Here is an 18,115-nt window from a genome sequence, read left to right as displayed (position 1 = left end):
ACGCGCGCTTCTGCGTACGCTCAGAACATGTTTTTTTTTTTTTTCCCCTCTGAACGTCCGCGCATCTAAAATCTAAAGCTCCCTATTGTATTTTGTAGGTAGCCAAGACTTAGATGATTGGAAGACTGGGCGTGGTCAGTGGTTTGTCTCACTGTCGGATATCAAGGCCATCAAGAATCACTCATCGCTGTCCACAATGACACTGACTCACCTTTCTTACTCTCTCAATGATGGAAAATTGAGCAAAGAAAATGGGATTCCATCGGGATTCGAACCCGAGACCTCCGGATTGCTAGCCCGGTGCTCTACTGACTGAGGTATAGAAAGCCCTAGTTCAGTGTTCGTCCAAGAAACCCTAAATTCTCAATGCTCGAATGGTCAGAAGCTATAGCAGTGTGTTTGTGTATGACACACACGTCTTTTTTACACACTTGAACCTGGCATAAGCCCAAAGGATTATTCACCTTGGGGATAAATGCGAGGGATCACCGAAGTGATGCAGCTTTTTCAGTATGTAACAAACGTAAACAGAAAAACTGACCAGAATGAATAATGGTTACAGTATACAAGATGTACACGACAGAGTGGATTTAACTTTGGAACTGTTAGAACCCACGAGCGTAGCGAGTGGTTTTTAGACTGTTCCAAAGTTAAACGAGAGCATCCAATTCTCACTGATCCATGAAATATGCCTGTGCATCATTTGTGTTATAAAATGGGCCCGTAAATTCATGAAATACAACCATTTTCCCCATTATGCGTCCGGTACACCTACTACACTATACAAGACTTGAGCCATGCGTTCGGATTTTACTGGACGCATGGCCATGCGTTCGGATTTTACCGGACGCATGGCTCAGTGTGGATCAGTAAAAATCAATGCATGACAATTGACCAATCAGATTGCAGAGATTCTAAAGCCCATTTTATAATTTGTTATTTCAAAGGTTTGTTCATCCGAAAACAAGATAAAGTTCGTAATTCCGAAGGTTCGATAGGACACTTGTACGCACTTTTTCTGTTTCTTCTTTTTATTTATATATCTACTTTTGGATCAAGTATAACTTTATTTTGTACTGATGAACCTACGGAATAATGAATCTTCGGAATAACGACACAAATTTTTCAGATTAATAACTTATTTCTTTTTCGGAATAACTTACATCTAGGAGTACGGAATAGGTGTGTGTTTCGGAATAACGAACCTTCTGAATAACGAACATTAGTGCATTTTCGGACTGACAAACCGTTGGAATATTGAACCTTCCCAATCATGCCACAAATGTTCGGCTTAGCCAACCTTACTTCATTTTCGGATTGACAAACATCCAGGTGTATTCAATTTGTGTGTTTCGGAACAACGAACCTTCGGAATAACAAACCGTATTCCATATTCATATTAACAGACCTTCAGAACAGCAAACATAACATTCAATATCACCTGGCAAGAAATGTGGTACACGAAATCTTAAAATATGCTGTTTTGTGGGGTTTTTTTCTCGACGAATTGCAGAATCTTTGCTCTTACAAAAAGTACTTCTCCAAAGTCACAGAAGGATGGGGGAGAGGAGTTGGGGGACTAGCTTGACAATGGGCGAATGCAAATGTATATTTTATGACGCATGTGTACTTTTGACAGATTTCAGAATTAGCTTTTGAATTTGCTAAAAGCAGTGTCATTGCAATTATCATTCTTCATTACCTATCATTTTCATAAGTCATATACCTAGGCTCCACACTAACTTTTTTTTTTGCCCACCAAAATCATCAATTTCAAATTTTTGGTGGCCCGAGAGAAAAATTTGGTGGCCCGAAAAACAAACAATAAAAAACATTGAAAGTCCTTTTTTTCTAATGAGTTTTATCACAGTAACAATTGGAAGCTGGCCATAACTACTCATAAATAAACCTCAACATTTCCGGGCAAAAAAGTTACGAATTTATTGACATACTTTTCAAAAAATTTTGGTGGCCCGAGACGGGCCACCAAATTTGCCCTTTTTTAAAATTTGGTGGCCCGACTTTCATTTTTGGTGGCCCAGGCCACCGTTAGTGTCGAGCCTTGCATATAATCTCATCACTGACAAAGACATGTTGTGTCACTGCCCTTTGTAAAATCAGCCATTACACTGATCACGCACTTTTCTCCACGATGAATAAATGAAATGCATGAAAACAAGATACAAATATAAAGCACGGAAGATTTGAACAAAGTCTTTCACACTTTCGCAAAAAAGATAAAGAAAGTTTATTGAACTCCAGTTAGTTCCAGTACACATATTTTACAAACACATCTTTATCTACAAAGATAAGATATCATATTTCATAGATATGTACACATCCTATTTACACTGGAAAGGTGATAGTATCTGTACATAAAAATATCAACAACAGTAATCTCGACTTTGCTTATATACACACTGATGTAGAAGATATGAAAGTGCATGTAATGGACGGCTCTGTTTGGTTTGGTTTGGTCCGACTGTTTCTAGTCTTTTCTTTTTCTTTTGCATAAACACACACACAAAAACAGCCTTGGGCAAAATGAACGGAGTGCTCTCAACGCTATGAATTCTGCGGGCTAAAGCTTGGATCTAAGCCGCAATGGATGATAATCCTGATCTTGATTTCTATCTCGGTTCCCCGAACCACCACCACCACAACAGTAGCCAGGAGCAAAGTAAATGTCATTAGCATCGCAACTTCTCCGTCCAACTAATCTCCGAAGAAAACTCAGAGGACATTGCCACCCATACGGTCTTCCAGAAACTTCAGTCTAACTCAGCGATGATAATTCTCATAGCTACTATCCCTTGCTCTCCTGTTACTTCAAATCTAACCTACAGATATTCCCCAAGCTCTAAGAATAAAAAAAAAAAAATAAGAATTTCAACAAGAAGAAGAACAACTTGGTACTTTGGGGGAAAGCTAATGCAGGCATTACACAGTAACTGTACATGCTACACACTCTAAGTACCAAATGTCCCTCAGGCCTCTATGTTTGTGTGTCTTTTCAATGTTCTTTCCTTGGTAGCTTATCTTAATCTGCAAGAGTGCATGGTCGTACTACATTAAAGAAAATGAAATAGTACAAGTGCGTTTTATGTACTTTTGAGTTTTGTAAACTTCAACAAAGCCAGTCGAATCATGATAACATCGACCACCCATAGCACATGAAATAACAGCGACCAAAAAGTGGCATGGCTTGTACAGTGCACATATCCAATGAGTTTGCATAGATCTGTATTGTTATTATTGTGTAGAATCCACAGTGCACACACACACAAACTCACACACACACAGCCTTTGCCGCACTTTGGTTCTTTGCTGGCTACCTATCTGTTCAGGTGGGGGCAATTTCTATTCTATTATATTTCAAAATGCCCGAAGCTAGAACAGATTCCCCAAGACTCGATCAAAAGAAATACGATGATATTAATAATACATTTTTTTTTTTAATCCATAGGCTGTCATGGGGATACGCTTCCAAGGCAAAGATGCGACAAGAAATAATTTGATGACAACTAAATGAATATGCGAGACTGATTGATTTCGCAGCAGCGTCCTCTGACAAACTTCCCAGAGAAACCCTCTCCTCTCTTGCAGACCGCAACGAAAACAAGCCTCTGGGGCAGATTTGTAAGAAATAGATCATCAATTCCTAGGTTGATAAATTTGACGTTTTATATTTGTTCAGACTCTCACAGAGAGGTGGAGAGGAAGAAGTGAAGATTCTGTATTGTTGCTAGCATGGCATATGGCGTATCAGTGGTGAATTTTTACTCTGGGAAACTGCAGCTTCTAGAGCCATTTGCGCAGTGTATCTAACGATGTATCTACTAATGATGAGTTTAAATGAAAAAACAAACAAACAAACAAACAGATAGGCCCTAACACCATTTTCAAATTTGCTTAAAGTATGGCAATCATGAAATAGAGAAAAATCATATCTTTTTCAATAATACTGCACTTGCTGCATAACAAGAAACATTTCTTCAGATACCAAAGTAATTGCAAACATTTCTCTCACATTTTGTTTTTCAGCATATTAAATCTCAGATATCTCAAATTTCTGAAAATGGATATATCGGCTGTTGCATTTGAACTCTTCATAATTTCTTTCAAGCAAGGAAATGTGATACAGATTGTGTGCAGTTTTATCAGGGGCTTCTGAGGCAGTGACATCATCACCTGGACTAATTTGCATAATTATACACTTCCCTGATCAATATCAATATCTTTTAGTGGAAACAAGGGAAAATTGAGAATTCTACATCTTCCTGTCTTACCTCGAATGCCAGTAAAAATAAAATTCTACCCTTGTATATGTTTGATTTCACACTAATTACTTAGATGGCCTTAAATCATAGAGTGGCATTTCACTTTAACAACCCTGTAGCATGAGGAGACATGTGTAGTCTGATTGATTCAATCTTCATTTGCTGATCACTGGAGTACATTCGAAAACCACAAATAGCGCCCATCAGCTAAAATGAGCATCAAAGTGTACACTCGTCGGTTAATGGTTGACTCCAGTTAAGATTCTCGGGCTGTATATGTACTCACATGGCGATCAGTGATAGAGCTGTACATGATTTGTTATGGGGACTCTCGCATATATCCGAGCTGAGCCAGCCTTCACACTCCATGGTATCCCCACACTACCAGGTCTTCAAGTGGTGCATTGCAGAGTAGAGCCATGTACCTACCGGTGTGCTAGCCTACATAACTCAATGACCATCACGTAGGTCCATGGCATGTCTCAAATAGCATTCTGCATTTTAACCCATTGAGGATGGGCTGATTTTGCTACAATATGCACTTCCTATAGACACTTGCCTAAGGACTCGTCCTCGGTGGATTTTGAGGAGCATTAAGAAAATCAGAATTACCCGCTTACATATCGCTTCATAGCCTGTGTGGCTAATGCATGCAAATTCTTTGCAAACCCATTATTCTCTTTAGCTGTGATGCTGCGCAAACAAAACAAACACAGGGATGGGACTATTGCATTCAAAAAACTTGCACAATGTAGTCTTTTTTTCTTATTGTACTTCCCCTCTTGACGACAAAGTGGAAAAACTTTATGTTTCTCTTCCACAGCAATGCATCTTCGTCTGATATCTTGCAGAAATCACTTGAAACTAAACCAATGTAACCTTTGAGACACATAAATACTACCTGCTGTGTTTACACTTCAGGCAACTAGATGGTTAGGCAACTGTTTCAAATTGAGACTACCTTCCACATTTACTGGGAATAGGGAAACAGAAATTGTGTGCAAATCCGCTTAATCTGAATGTGCATCCAGCAAGAAGTTGCTAGCCACCTGAGATCTACTTCACGGATGCTTTGGAGCTAGCACTGCCTCTCCTCTGCAGAGAGTCCACGAGTTGGACGGACACCTTGGGCGTGTCTGTTCGTGCGTTGCCCGCCGAGCCCACCCTGTCCCCGGCATTGCCCGATCCAGGCCTGCCCCCCACCGTGGTAGCGGCAGCAGCCTGCTTTGGCTTGGCACCAGGCCCCGTGGGCGGGGTACGGGGTGGGGTGGATGGGGGCAGGGCGATGAGGCGGGGTCGAGCGGAGAGGTTCACCTCGCCCCTGAAGGATTCCATGATGACGTTGAAGATGGTGTTCTCAAGGACGGACTCCAAGCTTGTAGCAAACTCTGGCAGTCTGGGAAGGGATTTACAAGAGAAATTCCACTAAAAGTTCAAATACATTGCACTCATGGAAAAACTTTGAGAAATGAAATATCAACACACCAATAAAGTGACATGATAGTTTTGTCATTCAGGTTTTAGACAGAATGATGATAAAAACAAAGATCTAAAGGACCTCCCACGTGTTGTCTAGCCATAATCATTTTATTGCAATGGCTAGATACTACTATCATTAGATTGCCTTCTTTGACAGAGGAAGAAAGGCACAGACAGGGACAAATGAACACAGGTTCAGAAATAAAGACACAAAGAAAAAAAGAAATACAGACTAAGGAAAGAATCAATTAACGAGAATAAAAACAATAATAAAATGGTCTTCTTTATACAGGGTAGCCTCTTTAGTGTTGTCACTACTCTACCAGATGAAAGAGGGCCATGCCATTATCATTACCCTAGAATTGCTAGGTACAAAAATTATACACCTCGGTCGAGATGGACCTAGTGGGTAAAAACATCTCGTCCACTGACATAGGCACTCGACGGGATTCAAAGTTGGGACCTATGATTGCAAGTCAAAGAGTGTTATCCACAATGCCACAGCAGGATGGGATCCAGGAATTCCGTACAGGGCCGGGAGGCACCTATTTATTTATTTATTTATTATTATCTATTCAGTTTTCTTTACCCAGGGTAGCCCCATCAGTAGTTTAAACACTGTTATCCTAGGGGGGCCTGCAACAGAATGACAAACTATAACAGTTCAACAAACACAAAATAACAAATCAGGGACATTCCTTTTTACATCATAACATCAACACAATATCAATACTCTATATAAATAAAAAAAAATGCAAAGTTAATCCTTGACGATGATATTACACAAACTCATGTTATTTGAGAAAAATTACAAAATTAAAGGGGGGGGGGGCGCCCAGTGCACCCCCCTTTGGATCTGCCACTGCACAGTGCTCCCCAGAAAATATTTCAAGAGATGAAAAATGACAAATGACATACAGAGACTGAGAACAAAAAAAACATAACAAACAGAAACGGTGGGATGGGGGTGAGAGAGAATAGGAGACAAGCAGACAGACAGACGGACAGACAAACATATAGACAAGCCAAAGTGACAGCAGAGAAAATATCAGAAGAGATGCCTTCAATAGTAAATCAACTTAGAGGAAAGCTGACCTCTTGAGGTTCTGTTCCTGCAGCCGCTCCCGCTCCTCTCGTAAGCTCTGCTGGTAGTCGTACTCTGTGTGGACTCCCGGAGAGGACTGCAGCACAGACCTGCAGAGTTGAAGGGGAACAAGGTGAGACACATCAACCAATGAGATGAGAACATATCATTGGCATTTCAACATCACAGCAATCACCTACACAATCACTCCTGATCTGAGTTGGATTTAAGCTTTATCTTAACTATGTAATGCAACAGTCGTTCATTTTTTTCTTTTGTCTTTAGCTTACCATCACAAGTGATTTAATGTTTATTTTAGAAGATTAAACAAGCCCCTAGAAAACATTCAAATGTAGAACGTTTCAAAATAAAAAAAAATAAAAAATTGTGGTCATTGCTTTAAACTGATGCAACATCAAGGACATGAATGAAATATGAAATATATTGGTTGGATTTCCTTTTGAGTGTGAAACTTTTTTTAATTTTTCTGGTTTCAGTTTGTGTGTGTAAAAAAAAAAGAGAGAAGATATCGCATATTCCATTTCGCACAAACCTGTGTTGCTTTGATCTAATACTACTTATACCATGGAATTTGGTTTCTTTTTTCCTTTTGTATTTTTGGTATGTGCAAGTACCTTGATGGAATGAGAGCAACTTCATCCCCGGCTTGGGCAGAGGGAGGCTGCTCAGGAGGCGAGTCAGCCCTGGTGCCCTCCGAGCCATGCTGTTCTGCCATTTCATCCTCTGCCAGCTCCCCCTCTGAATACTGGGCCTCGATCTGTACCGTCTTGGTGGGGCTACGAGTAGAAGTGACATCCTCCTAGTCAGAGGTAAAGAACAAATGAAACCAGTGTTAGAAGAAATTACAATGCCAAGAGATAAAGTTGACACACAGAGCATATAAATGATGTTGATTAAACAAAATTTTTTCGTTCAATTGTAAAGAAGCTTATTAGCATGCAGAAGTCTGAATAATCAGATTTTATGGGAAGAAGGGGAACAGCAAGTATGTCATATTTTCTTAGTCAATTTCTGAAATTACACTGTAGATATTAGTGACTAAGAATAAAGCAAAGTACAGTTCTGCTGTTTCAAACTGCCACAATGTTTACCCATAATCACTGGATTAATCATGGTAATAGCAGGCTATCCCAGGAGCTAGTTAATACCTATATTTATGGCCATTTCAACTTTAATGAGGTATCTCATACTGAGCCACATACAAACTTTTATAATGAATAGCACGGCATCCAAATACACAACACAGTTTCTGGTGGGCAAGTTAATCTGCACTTAACCCTTGACAAATTCTCTCATCATATGTTAAAGCTCTGCACTTGACACGTTTTTACTCCATGTGTGTCTACACTTTAACCTAGACAAATTCTTAAACAATCTGTTTACACTCTGCCCTTGACACATTTTTACTCCATGTGCATCTACACTTTAACCGTGACAAATTCTTATGCCATCTGTTTACTCTTTGCCCTTGACACATTCTAACTCCATCAGTGTGGCTACGCTTTGCCCCAATGACACATTCTAACACCATCCGTTAACATTTTGCCCCAAGTGTCGTCTAATTTACAATGGAGATCGCCTTCTCTCAAAGGACCCTGTCATCCGTCACCGCTCACCTGCAGGGCTTGCGAGGGAGGGGGCGTGTCCATCTTGAGATCCTCCATCCTGGAGAGGGACTGCGGCCTGTCGCCAAACTGGGTGAAGTAAGGGATGGGCTCCCGCGGGATGTCCCTCAGGGCCTCGTGGAAGTCATGGTCATCCAAAAGGGCCCTGCATAATTATGCGCCAGATAGAAAATAGAAAGCCACACAAATAACAGGGTGGGGGAGAGGGGCTTCAAAAAGTATCATGCCAACATCTGTAAGAGTAGATGCAAATAATACTGGCTCTTTGTGCGTGACTCTCTCCTTTCAACACAGAAAAACTTCACCAATGTAAATTTAGCTTCTATGAATCTTATAGTGGTACATTCAAGAGAGGAGGAGCTTATTTCATATGCGCATTTCAATCCTGCCAATGGCTTGTTATAGTTTTTATGCATCACAGTTCCTACACAGATGAGCACGCGAGCTAAGCATTTACTTGCTTGCTCCATTCCATTCAACAATGACTGTTCATATTGGATTCTATGATATAGTATACCATGAAACTGTGAACATCATGTAAACATCCTTCATTATCATTTCGATACTACATCATGCTGAAACACCTGGTATTCATACAAACGGGCATATTGTTATTGGTGAAGAACTAGCATGGTTAAGAGTTATATAGGCGTGAGCAATTGCTTGGTAACTGCAGGCAATGTATTTATACATTTATTTCATGATGAGATCACATCTGCAAGGACTTCCATCTGGCAACAAAATGAATAAGCTTCTCAGTTGCATCCTTCTATGGACTCTTTTGACAAAGTTTGGAGTGGCATGGAAAAAAAAAAATGCCAGATATGACACAAAATCATTTCACTCTCCTCAATATCCACTCCTCCTTCCCATCATACTTTGTATCTCTAATGTAAAATTCAGTGCTGACACACTGCAAGACAATATCTATCCCGCTTACTCTTCATTTTGTGGTTCTAGATGCCTTTCTTCCTTTCTTTCTCTAATGCACACATGTACATTTTTTTGTTTGCTGGGTTTTTTTTGCTCATAGAAACACACTTTTCATTTCTATACATTTTACTAAGACTTCATATGATCTATCATTTCAATCTAAGCCGTGAGAGGAATAAATACACTGCACACACACACTCACATACATTAACACCAGCTTAGGCTAAGAAAAAAAAATCTTGTTGGCATGACAACCCTACCTAACGATGGTGCTCATGACTCCGCCCACTGTGGTGGTCTCCTCCTCGCTGCAATCGATGGGCATCATGGTGTCATCCAGCTTGGGACGGCTGGTCTTGCTGCTGGTTTTCACTCGTTCACTCATGTTCCTGAGGACAGAAGACAAGTCAGATTTTACTTCTTCTTTTTTTTAAATTCACTCTCGCTGCACAGAGCAAAGAAGAGACTCTGTGTGACTGAACATTCGCTGTCGGGATTATGAACTATCATATCCACAAAAATGGGAACAATGCAAGGTTTGTTGGATAATAAAAGCATTGAAAACAAGTTTACTTTGTTGCGGAAATATCTTAAATTTATGATATAACCATCCCCCGCTTACATATAAATATAGCAACATTATATGTTTTGTTTTGCTTTGTTTTTGCAATGTAACACTGTTTCTGAAGGAATTGTTGTACGCTTTCCATGTCTGCAGTGTTGGACAGCTTTATTTTTCCTTTTTTTCTCTACATTAGCAGAGGTTGAACATTCTTAGAAAATGTGAAAACTAGTTCTGTGATACACCACTTACATGGATGTGGATATGTGGGACAAGGCCTACTTCTTTTCTTTCGCTTAAGTTACCAGCATAGGGCTATTTTTTTTTTTTTGCTGGAATCTAGTTATTAAAGACCAAACAAAGTTCTGGTATGCCTGCAAAAGTTGTCAAATTTTGCTCCAAAATGTGAACGTATGCCTAGGAAATGTGCGGAATAACGCTGTAATAACAAGATATTCGATGGGTAAGGACGAAAATGGGATATATTAACCAAAAACATTCAGTCTCGGAACTTACCCGAACGGGGTCAGGCTAGACTCGGACTCGGGGATAACTCGGCCTCGCTTTGCTTGACGGCGGGATGAGTTGTACTGCTACTGGTTTTCCCTCTGGATTGTACAGTACTATGCATACGGGAGCGGCCTGTATAAACTACATTGTAGCGTTCTGGCTACTCGCAGTAATGGTCCGAGTTGTTACAACACGCGCTTCAAAAACCTCTGGCGCGCATGCAAAATTAGTGTGCGCCTCTCAAGCACCTCTAAAAACAATCAAAGACAATTGATAAACAACAACAAAAACTTCAAAGACCGCGCGTCTCAGCAACTGAGGTGATGTGCGTATTATAAAGCGTCTTTGCTAGTAGGCTTGAGGACCGCGCGCTGTCCATTTGTTTTGTACAGGATTAGCACGCACTTTCCTGTCTGCTCAGTAAGGCCTCGTTTGGCCGGTGCCCGTAGTATTATAGAGTACTGATGAACATGGCGATCACGAACTGTGTGTAAATTGTCTGAAATAGGGTCGAGTTTTCCCTGAGACCGAGTTAGTCTGGAGCCTTCTGGAATAAAAGTCGGTTTACCGACTTTTATTATTTTTCTCAAAATACTCCAAAACGACTCATCATTCCGGCAAACCGCGTCAGCCAGGTAAGTTTCTTTGTAGACTCTTTCGATATATTGCAAGCAAATATGAAATGGTGCCAGACGGGTTCTCAAGCCCTTACCAGAACTTAGTTTTCACTTTAAAACTTGGATCTCTGTGTAGTTTTCTTCCCCAAACCTGACTTCCACATGGAATCTGTTTCAAAGTGAATCTCAAAAGGGCACCATACCTGTCGATGAAAAACTTTTGGACCTCGTTGGGGAAGTTGCTCTGGAACTCTGCGATGGTGTGGGTGCGGGCCGTGACGCCGAGGTGCATGATGAAGGGGTCCGGCCTGACGGGCTTCGGCCACAGCTGGCTGCCGTCGTCGGCCGTGTGCTCACGCCGATACTGCTCGTCGACCTCCTTCTCGTTCTTGACATGCTTGATGGGCGGCAGGGTCTGGTAGCGCTTGAACTCCTCGCTGGGAGTTGGCGAGCCCCGCGCCACGGTGCGCTTCCGCTTGCTGGGCCCCTTGCCGGACCCATTTCCACCATCCTGCAAAACAGTGGCAATGCAGTAGACCACACTTACTGAGAGAATGCCTACTGCCATTAATTCATAGCAATGAGGTGGGGGGGGGGGGGAAGGGTGGTCATTTTTGTACAACCACTGCTTAAAATAATCCTTGCTATACCTCTTTGCTCCAAATTCCGTACTTCTCAACATTCAATGTAGATAACTAACCAGCACTGGATGTGTGTTCATACGTAAAATTTCTACGGTTGACGAAATCTGTCTGCTATCAGTTTCCATCATGAATTATGTGCATGTGCATACAGTATAATGCACTGGACAAGCTTGCATACACTCTAGCTCCCAAGCTCTGTTGGCTGAGCAGCCAGACATGAAATATTCTCAGTCTGAAATTCTGCACACTGTCTGCGCAAGCTGCATTTAATGTTAACACACCCTGAAATTAATAAGAAGTTGTTTTGTTGGATGTATGTATAAGTCGCAACATGACCACAAATTACACAAATCATAACGTGGAAGCAAAGGGAGCCCTCTACTGTCTGTGAAATGTCATAATGCTTAGGGTTATGACTTGCAAGAGCTCCATTTTACAGAAAGTTCCTGCAGTAGGTAGCAACTCTTGCTGTAGTGCAAGTGTCAGGCTAACTACAAGAATCCAGCTTCCAGATTGGCTGCTGCTGCTACATGACATTGTTATTCTACCACTGCTATCCTAACAACTTTTTTGAAATGAGACCTTAGTGATTTAACGGCTGAAAACACAGTATAAGCTTCCACAACAACACTATTAAGATATGTGATTTTCGTCTTCTCTGGATTCTTCACAACTACAAAAAAACACAAAGGAAATTGGAACAAGTTTTGCTTTAAATGATTTTTTTTTTTTTCAGCATGAGAAATATGCAGCTTTTGAACTGCTCCCTAAACCACGCAAATACAGAGACACTCACACATGTGCGTGCACGCACATACATATATATATGTACATGTACATGTTTGTGCCAATGTGTATGCAGTGTAAAATCTCCTCTTGTGGAAAATGTACCACTGGAGGGAAACCCATCACATCTAGCCGTGGCTGAAATTTGTCTACAAGACTTCAAGTTCAACTTACTTCCTTGTTGGAGTCATCGCTAAACTCGGTGATGGTGAATTCATACTTCTGGCGTTCTCTCTCTGCCTCCCACTCCGTCAATTCCTTCTTGTACTCGGCCATCACAGTTTCGTCCGTGACCTGTGTAAGATCACGCAAGCGTACAAAATTACAGTGCTTTCCATGATACAGTGAAATGATTTAGGTCTCAGCGAACATGTTTAAAGTAACCATGTATGCATCATGTAACTGTAGGATTTATATTGGTGAGAGAAATCTTGCAGGCATACAGTGTCATCAGCATTATGATGGGACTGTTTTCAATGGTTAGTGAATCTAAACTAACTGACAACAGAAATGGTTGATGAAAATTTGAATTTTTTTTCATTTTTTTTTCTCTATTTCTCGATGACAATCTGTCATCTTGACAGAATTAATTTGAGAAATCTCTCCATTTTTTTTTCTTTTCCCTAGCTGAAAACAAGGAAAATATCGAACTAAGGGAGTTGGGATCATATCTTTGGTTGTATTAATGAAATAATCATAGTATAACTCTGGAGAATTTCTTACGTAACATCAAGGAAGGCCTGAGACCTCATTTCCAATTTGTAAAAAAAAAAAAAATAACAATAATAATAAAATCTTACCTCACATACAACATCTAGGTCATAAAAGGAAGGCTCTCCAGCGGCTGTGAAAACCACTTTACACATGCAGCCCTGTCCAGGGTGAAGTGTTCCCTGTGAGGGCACTATATCCAGTACCTGATGGAGAAGGAAGGAGGAAAAATGTCAACTCATTCTTCTTTTTTTTTTGCCAGTTAAACAGGAAACACTTATCGCTTTCTCTCTACTCTGCACTCCTCTGTACTCATGTCGGAACCACAAGTGTTTCACAATCTTAAATGAAGTTTCTTTTCTGTCCTTTTTTTTTTTCAAAAAAAAAAAAATCTTATTGGTGATTTCTGTATCTCAAATGTCATGAATAGCACAGTACCAATAAAATATGGTGAGATAAGATGTATTCGCATCAGAACTGATGCAGAAGTGACCAGTCGCAGAGTTGAGAGAACTTAAGTTGCATTATGACACATAAATAAAGGCACGTTGGCCCACAGTTGAAGAATACACTGCATTTAAACACACTGTAAAACAAGATATCTTCACGGCATGACATTTTTGCGAATTGGAGCTGACAGCCTTTTTCACGGCATGAAATTTTCGCGAGTTGCCTCTCAAATTCAATGCGTATATTGCAGACAAGAACTTTCACATGCATTTTAATTTTGCGAATCTTGGCTCTCGCAAAATTCGCAAAATTAAAATGCGCGTGAACATTCCTTGTTTTACAGTAGTTTGTTTTATAACGTGTTAATGGAGAATTATGTCAACAAAGGGCAATATGTCAATCAGTTGCAATCAAAGGTGACTTCACATAAGAATCATTAATTTGAGAAACACTTTCTCTAGTTACCAGTACTTAAATGGCTGGAAGCTATCAAAAGAGGACAAATCCTCTGTGAATTAATCTTGTAAATCAGTTGAAATGTTCATACATTCAATACATGTATGTACAATAAGTTACTATAGTTTGAAGGCTACCATACCATGACCTTATGCAACTGGTGCACGACATTTGCCTCTACAACAACTGCTCCAATCCTATTTTCTTTGAGGACTTAAGGTTAGGGTTGAGACAACATTTTACGTTTAGTTTGATGTGAGGATTAGGATGAGGGTTGGGGTTATGTTTGTGAGTAGAATTTATGTCTGGCTAAGCGTGCAGATATTAAACGGGAGCAATATTGTCTTGGGAGCAAATGTCATGGAACCTATGCAACTGCGAGTGAGAACAAACACAGACAGCACAAGGATAAAGTAACATTCACATCATGGAGTGATCTTCATTTATTGTGTCCAGACTTTACAAAATCCTTTGAGTCCAACCCACCTGTGTGTCATCCTCGGTGGTGACATACCACTCGAAGGAGACCGTGTGACTCGAGGAGCGGTTGGTGAGGTAGATGGCCTTGCGCTGCTGGCTGAAGAGGGGGAGGTTGCCGAAGGCCACCCGCTCCTCGCTGGCGTAGATCAGCTGCTCCTTCAGGGGGATGCTCTGGACGGAGGGCACGCCCGCCAGCTCGGTGCCGTCCGTCACCGGCATCGTGTCGCCCATGGTGCGCTTGTCGTAGCCGACGCCCGTAAACGTGATAAGGGCAGTGTCGCCACCAATGATGTGGATGGGAACGTCAACCTAGGGGGAAAAAAATGATTTAAATACAAGTCAAGCTAATATGTTTTCACATGTCACCACACCAGAGCACAAAATAGGGTGCACTCCAGCATTCATCTTTACTGAGGCAGAACTCAACTATTTCACTAAGTTGCAGGCAGGCTCAGAATTAGACTTGTTGAATGGCCCTCTGCAATTCTTTAACTTACGGAGCATCATCATAGGGTAATTCAGGTAATAAATACATTTCAAAAACAAGTTGAAATACAAATGAAACATACTGACATACAATTTTTAATGGTTGTACATCCTACCAGGGACTGGGACATTGTGCTCTCATACTCACTCTTGTGCACTTACACCTTTCAAGTGTGGAGCCATTTTCAATGCATTTTATCACCATATCAGACCCTGTGTACCTCAGAATAATGACATCTACAGTTGAAGGTAATCAGCATTTCTCAAATGCTCTATCTTAGCCGACATTTTTGTGTTAAAACATACAGAGGCAAACACTGAAAACACAAAAATTTGCATGAACTTGTTGGCACTGCTATTTGGGGAGATCGAGGGGGGGGCATTTCATAAAGCGTTTTGTAGGACAAATTTGTCAGACAAATTTGCTCTTTGCCAATCAGATGCAATACTTTCAATAGCTTGTAACAGTTTGTCAGGAAAAAAAATATCTCACAAACACTTAAAGGAATGCCCCACTGTAAGCATTTTGCAACTCTTACCATGTAGGTCTTTGCCTCTAGAGGGGAGAAGATCCACTCAATGTTGGCCGTCTTCCCTGGTGGAATAACTCCCTTGGGATTAAGACACTCAAAGATCTTGTGGTTGAAGTTTTCCTGTGGAAGGAATGTGGGCAGAAACACAGTTAAAGCACATCGAGACTACAGCTTTCATGTTCATTTCGTGTCAAAGCAATGAACTACACCAAATTTGCCTTTGAACTACACCAAATTTGCCTTTGAATTAACAATCGCTAAGCTATAACAAAAGCTATTCCGTGAATAATGTAAACTTCACAAAAATATGGACTGCTTCCAAGATGCAACTCAGTAACTCCCACAAAGGGTTGAGACATTTTGTTGAGCACAAAAGGTATGAAGATGGCTAAAAATGGATCATCTTTTAATTTTATAACTTGTCATTAACTATGATCTGGGACTTGCTGCCCAGTAAAGAAAAAACATGTTCATTGGGCCTTTCTGTACATCAAGACCAAGGTGTGGATCTTCTGTGTATGTTTACACTAAGAATTGAGCTGAATTACGATTTGTTTTACATGGCCTCTGAGAAGCACTGAATGCTTGTAAGCAAGCAACAATGTGACTGACAGCTTAAAAAGTCCCTTTTGAAGGACTAGGCATTAAAGCAGGGTTCAACATTAGCAGTGGTCCGGGACCACAAAAAAAAAAAAAAATTGATGTTGGGTCACCAAATTTCCAAAAAGGTTATCTTTTGATGGCCCGATCAGGCAATCAATATTAAAATGGATTTTATGTTTCCATTTGTTTTAGGTCAATACATTTCTTTTTGGGCCCACAAAATTTTCAAATCTAAAGATTTTAGAGGCCCGAACAGGTCACCAGAGAAGAAAGTTAGTGTCAAGCCCTGCTTAAGAGCACACAAGCTGCAGTCAAGGGACTCAGAAAAGGGACCTTGCAGTCATATTGTAACACTCATTTTGGTGTCTAAAGTCATCATCAAGCAAGTCACTCTGATCAATTTTACGCTCTTATAATATCAACTGAGCCAAAATAGCTCCTCAAGAAAGGTGCAGCTCCCCCATACCTCCTGGATCAGTTCCAGGGCTGTTAGGTCGAGCTGGTACATGACCTCCATTCCGCCGCCGTTGTAGAGCTCATAGACCTGCTTGGGGTTGATGACGCCCCCTATGGGCACAGGGGAGAACATGTGCTTGTTGCTGGGGAAGTGGACGTAGCGGCGCGACTCGTTCACTGTCACTCCAGTGAAGTTCAGCTGATGGAGCAAAGAGACGAGCGATGCAGTGCTCATTGTGTATGCGACAAACAAAAAACATTGTACATTTGACAAACAAGGTAGTCTTCCTGAAAGTCAGAAGAATGCTGTGTTTAGTTACTCATGATCAATACTGTCCTTTATTCAGAGGAGTTTTTTTTTTTTTTCATATATGACTCCATTTTCTTCTGTTTACATCACGAAGGTGATACAGAAAATATTCATTTTCAGCTGTACACAATCATTACCAATTCAAAGGAAAAGTTGAGGGGGAATATCAGGAGGGATGAAATTTTCCACTTATCAGGTATAAAAAGAAAGAATGTCGAAGTTTGAGTCACATCATAAAGTAAACACAGTGTCTAGGTAGTGTGAAAGCCAATCACAACAGATATTGCATACTGGTACAACTGCATCTTTAATGGAGAGTGATTCTTCCTTAAATCTGCAACTTAGGATGGAGTCATTAGTCACATTACCTTGAAAGTTCTCTGATGGCATCAGTCTCAATATGTTCACATTGACCACATGTTTTTGCCACAGGGGCTCAGATGTAAAAGTGGTTTAAGTGACATTAGCTTCAGTTATTAATTTCAAACTGAGAATTGGGGCTATTGGCCCTACACTGCCACGCCCACGTCAGGGTGTCTTACCAGGACCTCTCTGCCCCTCATGATCTTGAAGAGGACGGGGAGGCGGTCGGTGCCGGCGAAGTCATGGGCGTAGGTCAGAGTGACCGTCTGACACTGACCGGGCGCCAGGCTGCCCTTGTTGGGTTCCACTGTGAACAGTTTGTTGTCCATGATGCGCATCTGAGATCCAAAACAGACAAGATGAGAATAGAACATCTCTATCATACTAGCAAATAGATTAATGAAACTTTGCATATCACAAGCTTTTCCAATCAAAGAGTATGTACAGACATATACACATTTTTTTCTTTTCTTTTTGGGGGGACATTTGAAGCAATGTTCGTAAATCTTCAACATTTTACCAAGAACATGAATAAGCTATCTTGGTAGATGTATATATTTTTCTGGGGACCTACCCTCACAAGCATCTGCTTCTATGTAGGTTCCAACCACACATAATCTTATTCATCCATTATGAATGTAACATACTTAAGATTGATTTCAATTCATTAATATTCATGTTACTACAGTCTTAATAGACTGAAGTTACAAATTATGTGTTAATCTA

The 18,115-nt window shown here is 40.7% G+C and overlaps 1 protein-coding gene across 1 annotated transcript in view; it reads right to left on the bottom strand.

Annotated features, from left to right (window-relative positions):
* Positions 1-2,216: 2,216 nt before the first annotated feature.
* LOC140245538 (cilia- and flagella-associated protein 65-like) overlaps positions 2,217-18,115 on the bottom strand; it is a 34,728-nt gene continuing 18,829 nt past the window's right edge. The window contains exons 24-35 of the mRNA XM_072325104.1: positions 17,569-17,727; positions 16,727-16,915; positions 15,664-15,777; positions 14,645-14,947; positions 13,342-13,458; positions 12,716-12,835; positions 11,315-11,622; positions 9,683-9,811; positions 8,481-8,634; positions 7,479-7,663; positions 6,855-6,953; positions 2,217-5,676 (exon numbers count right to left, since the gene is read on the bottom strand). Of these exons, the coding sequence (XP_072181205.1) occupies positions 5,337-5,676; positions 6,855-6,953; positions 7,479-7,663; positions 8,481-8,634; positions 9,683-9,811; positions 11,315-11,622; positions 12,716-12,835; positions 13,342-13,458; positions 14,645-14,947; positions 15,664-15,777; positions 16,727-16,915; positions 17,569-17,727 (2,217 nt within the window). The 3' untranslated portion in view covers positions 2,217-5,336. The remainder of the gene's footprint in view (positions 5,677-6,854; positions 6,954-7,478; positions 7,664-8,480; positions 8,635-9,682; positions 9,812-11,314; positions 11,623-12,715; positions 12,836-13,341; positions 13,459-14,644; positions 14,948-15,663; positions 15,778-16,726; positions 16,916-17,568; positions 17,728-18,115) is intronic.

This window comes from Diadema setosum, chromosome 22 (genome assembly GCF_964275005.1).
Source record: "Diadema setosum chromosome 22, eeDiaSeto1, whole genome shotgun sequence".
In the NCBI taxonomy this organism is placed as follows: Eukaryota; Metazoa; Echinodermata; class Echinoidea; order Diadematoida; family Diadematidae; genus Diadema; species Diadema setosum.
The sequence above is the reverse complement of the archived record's forward strand: the minus strand, read 5'-3'. Positions and strand labels throughout refer to the sequence as shown.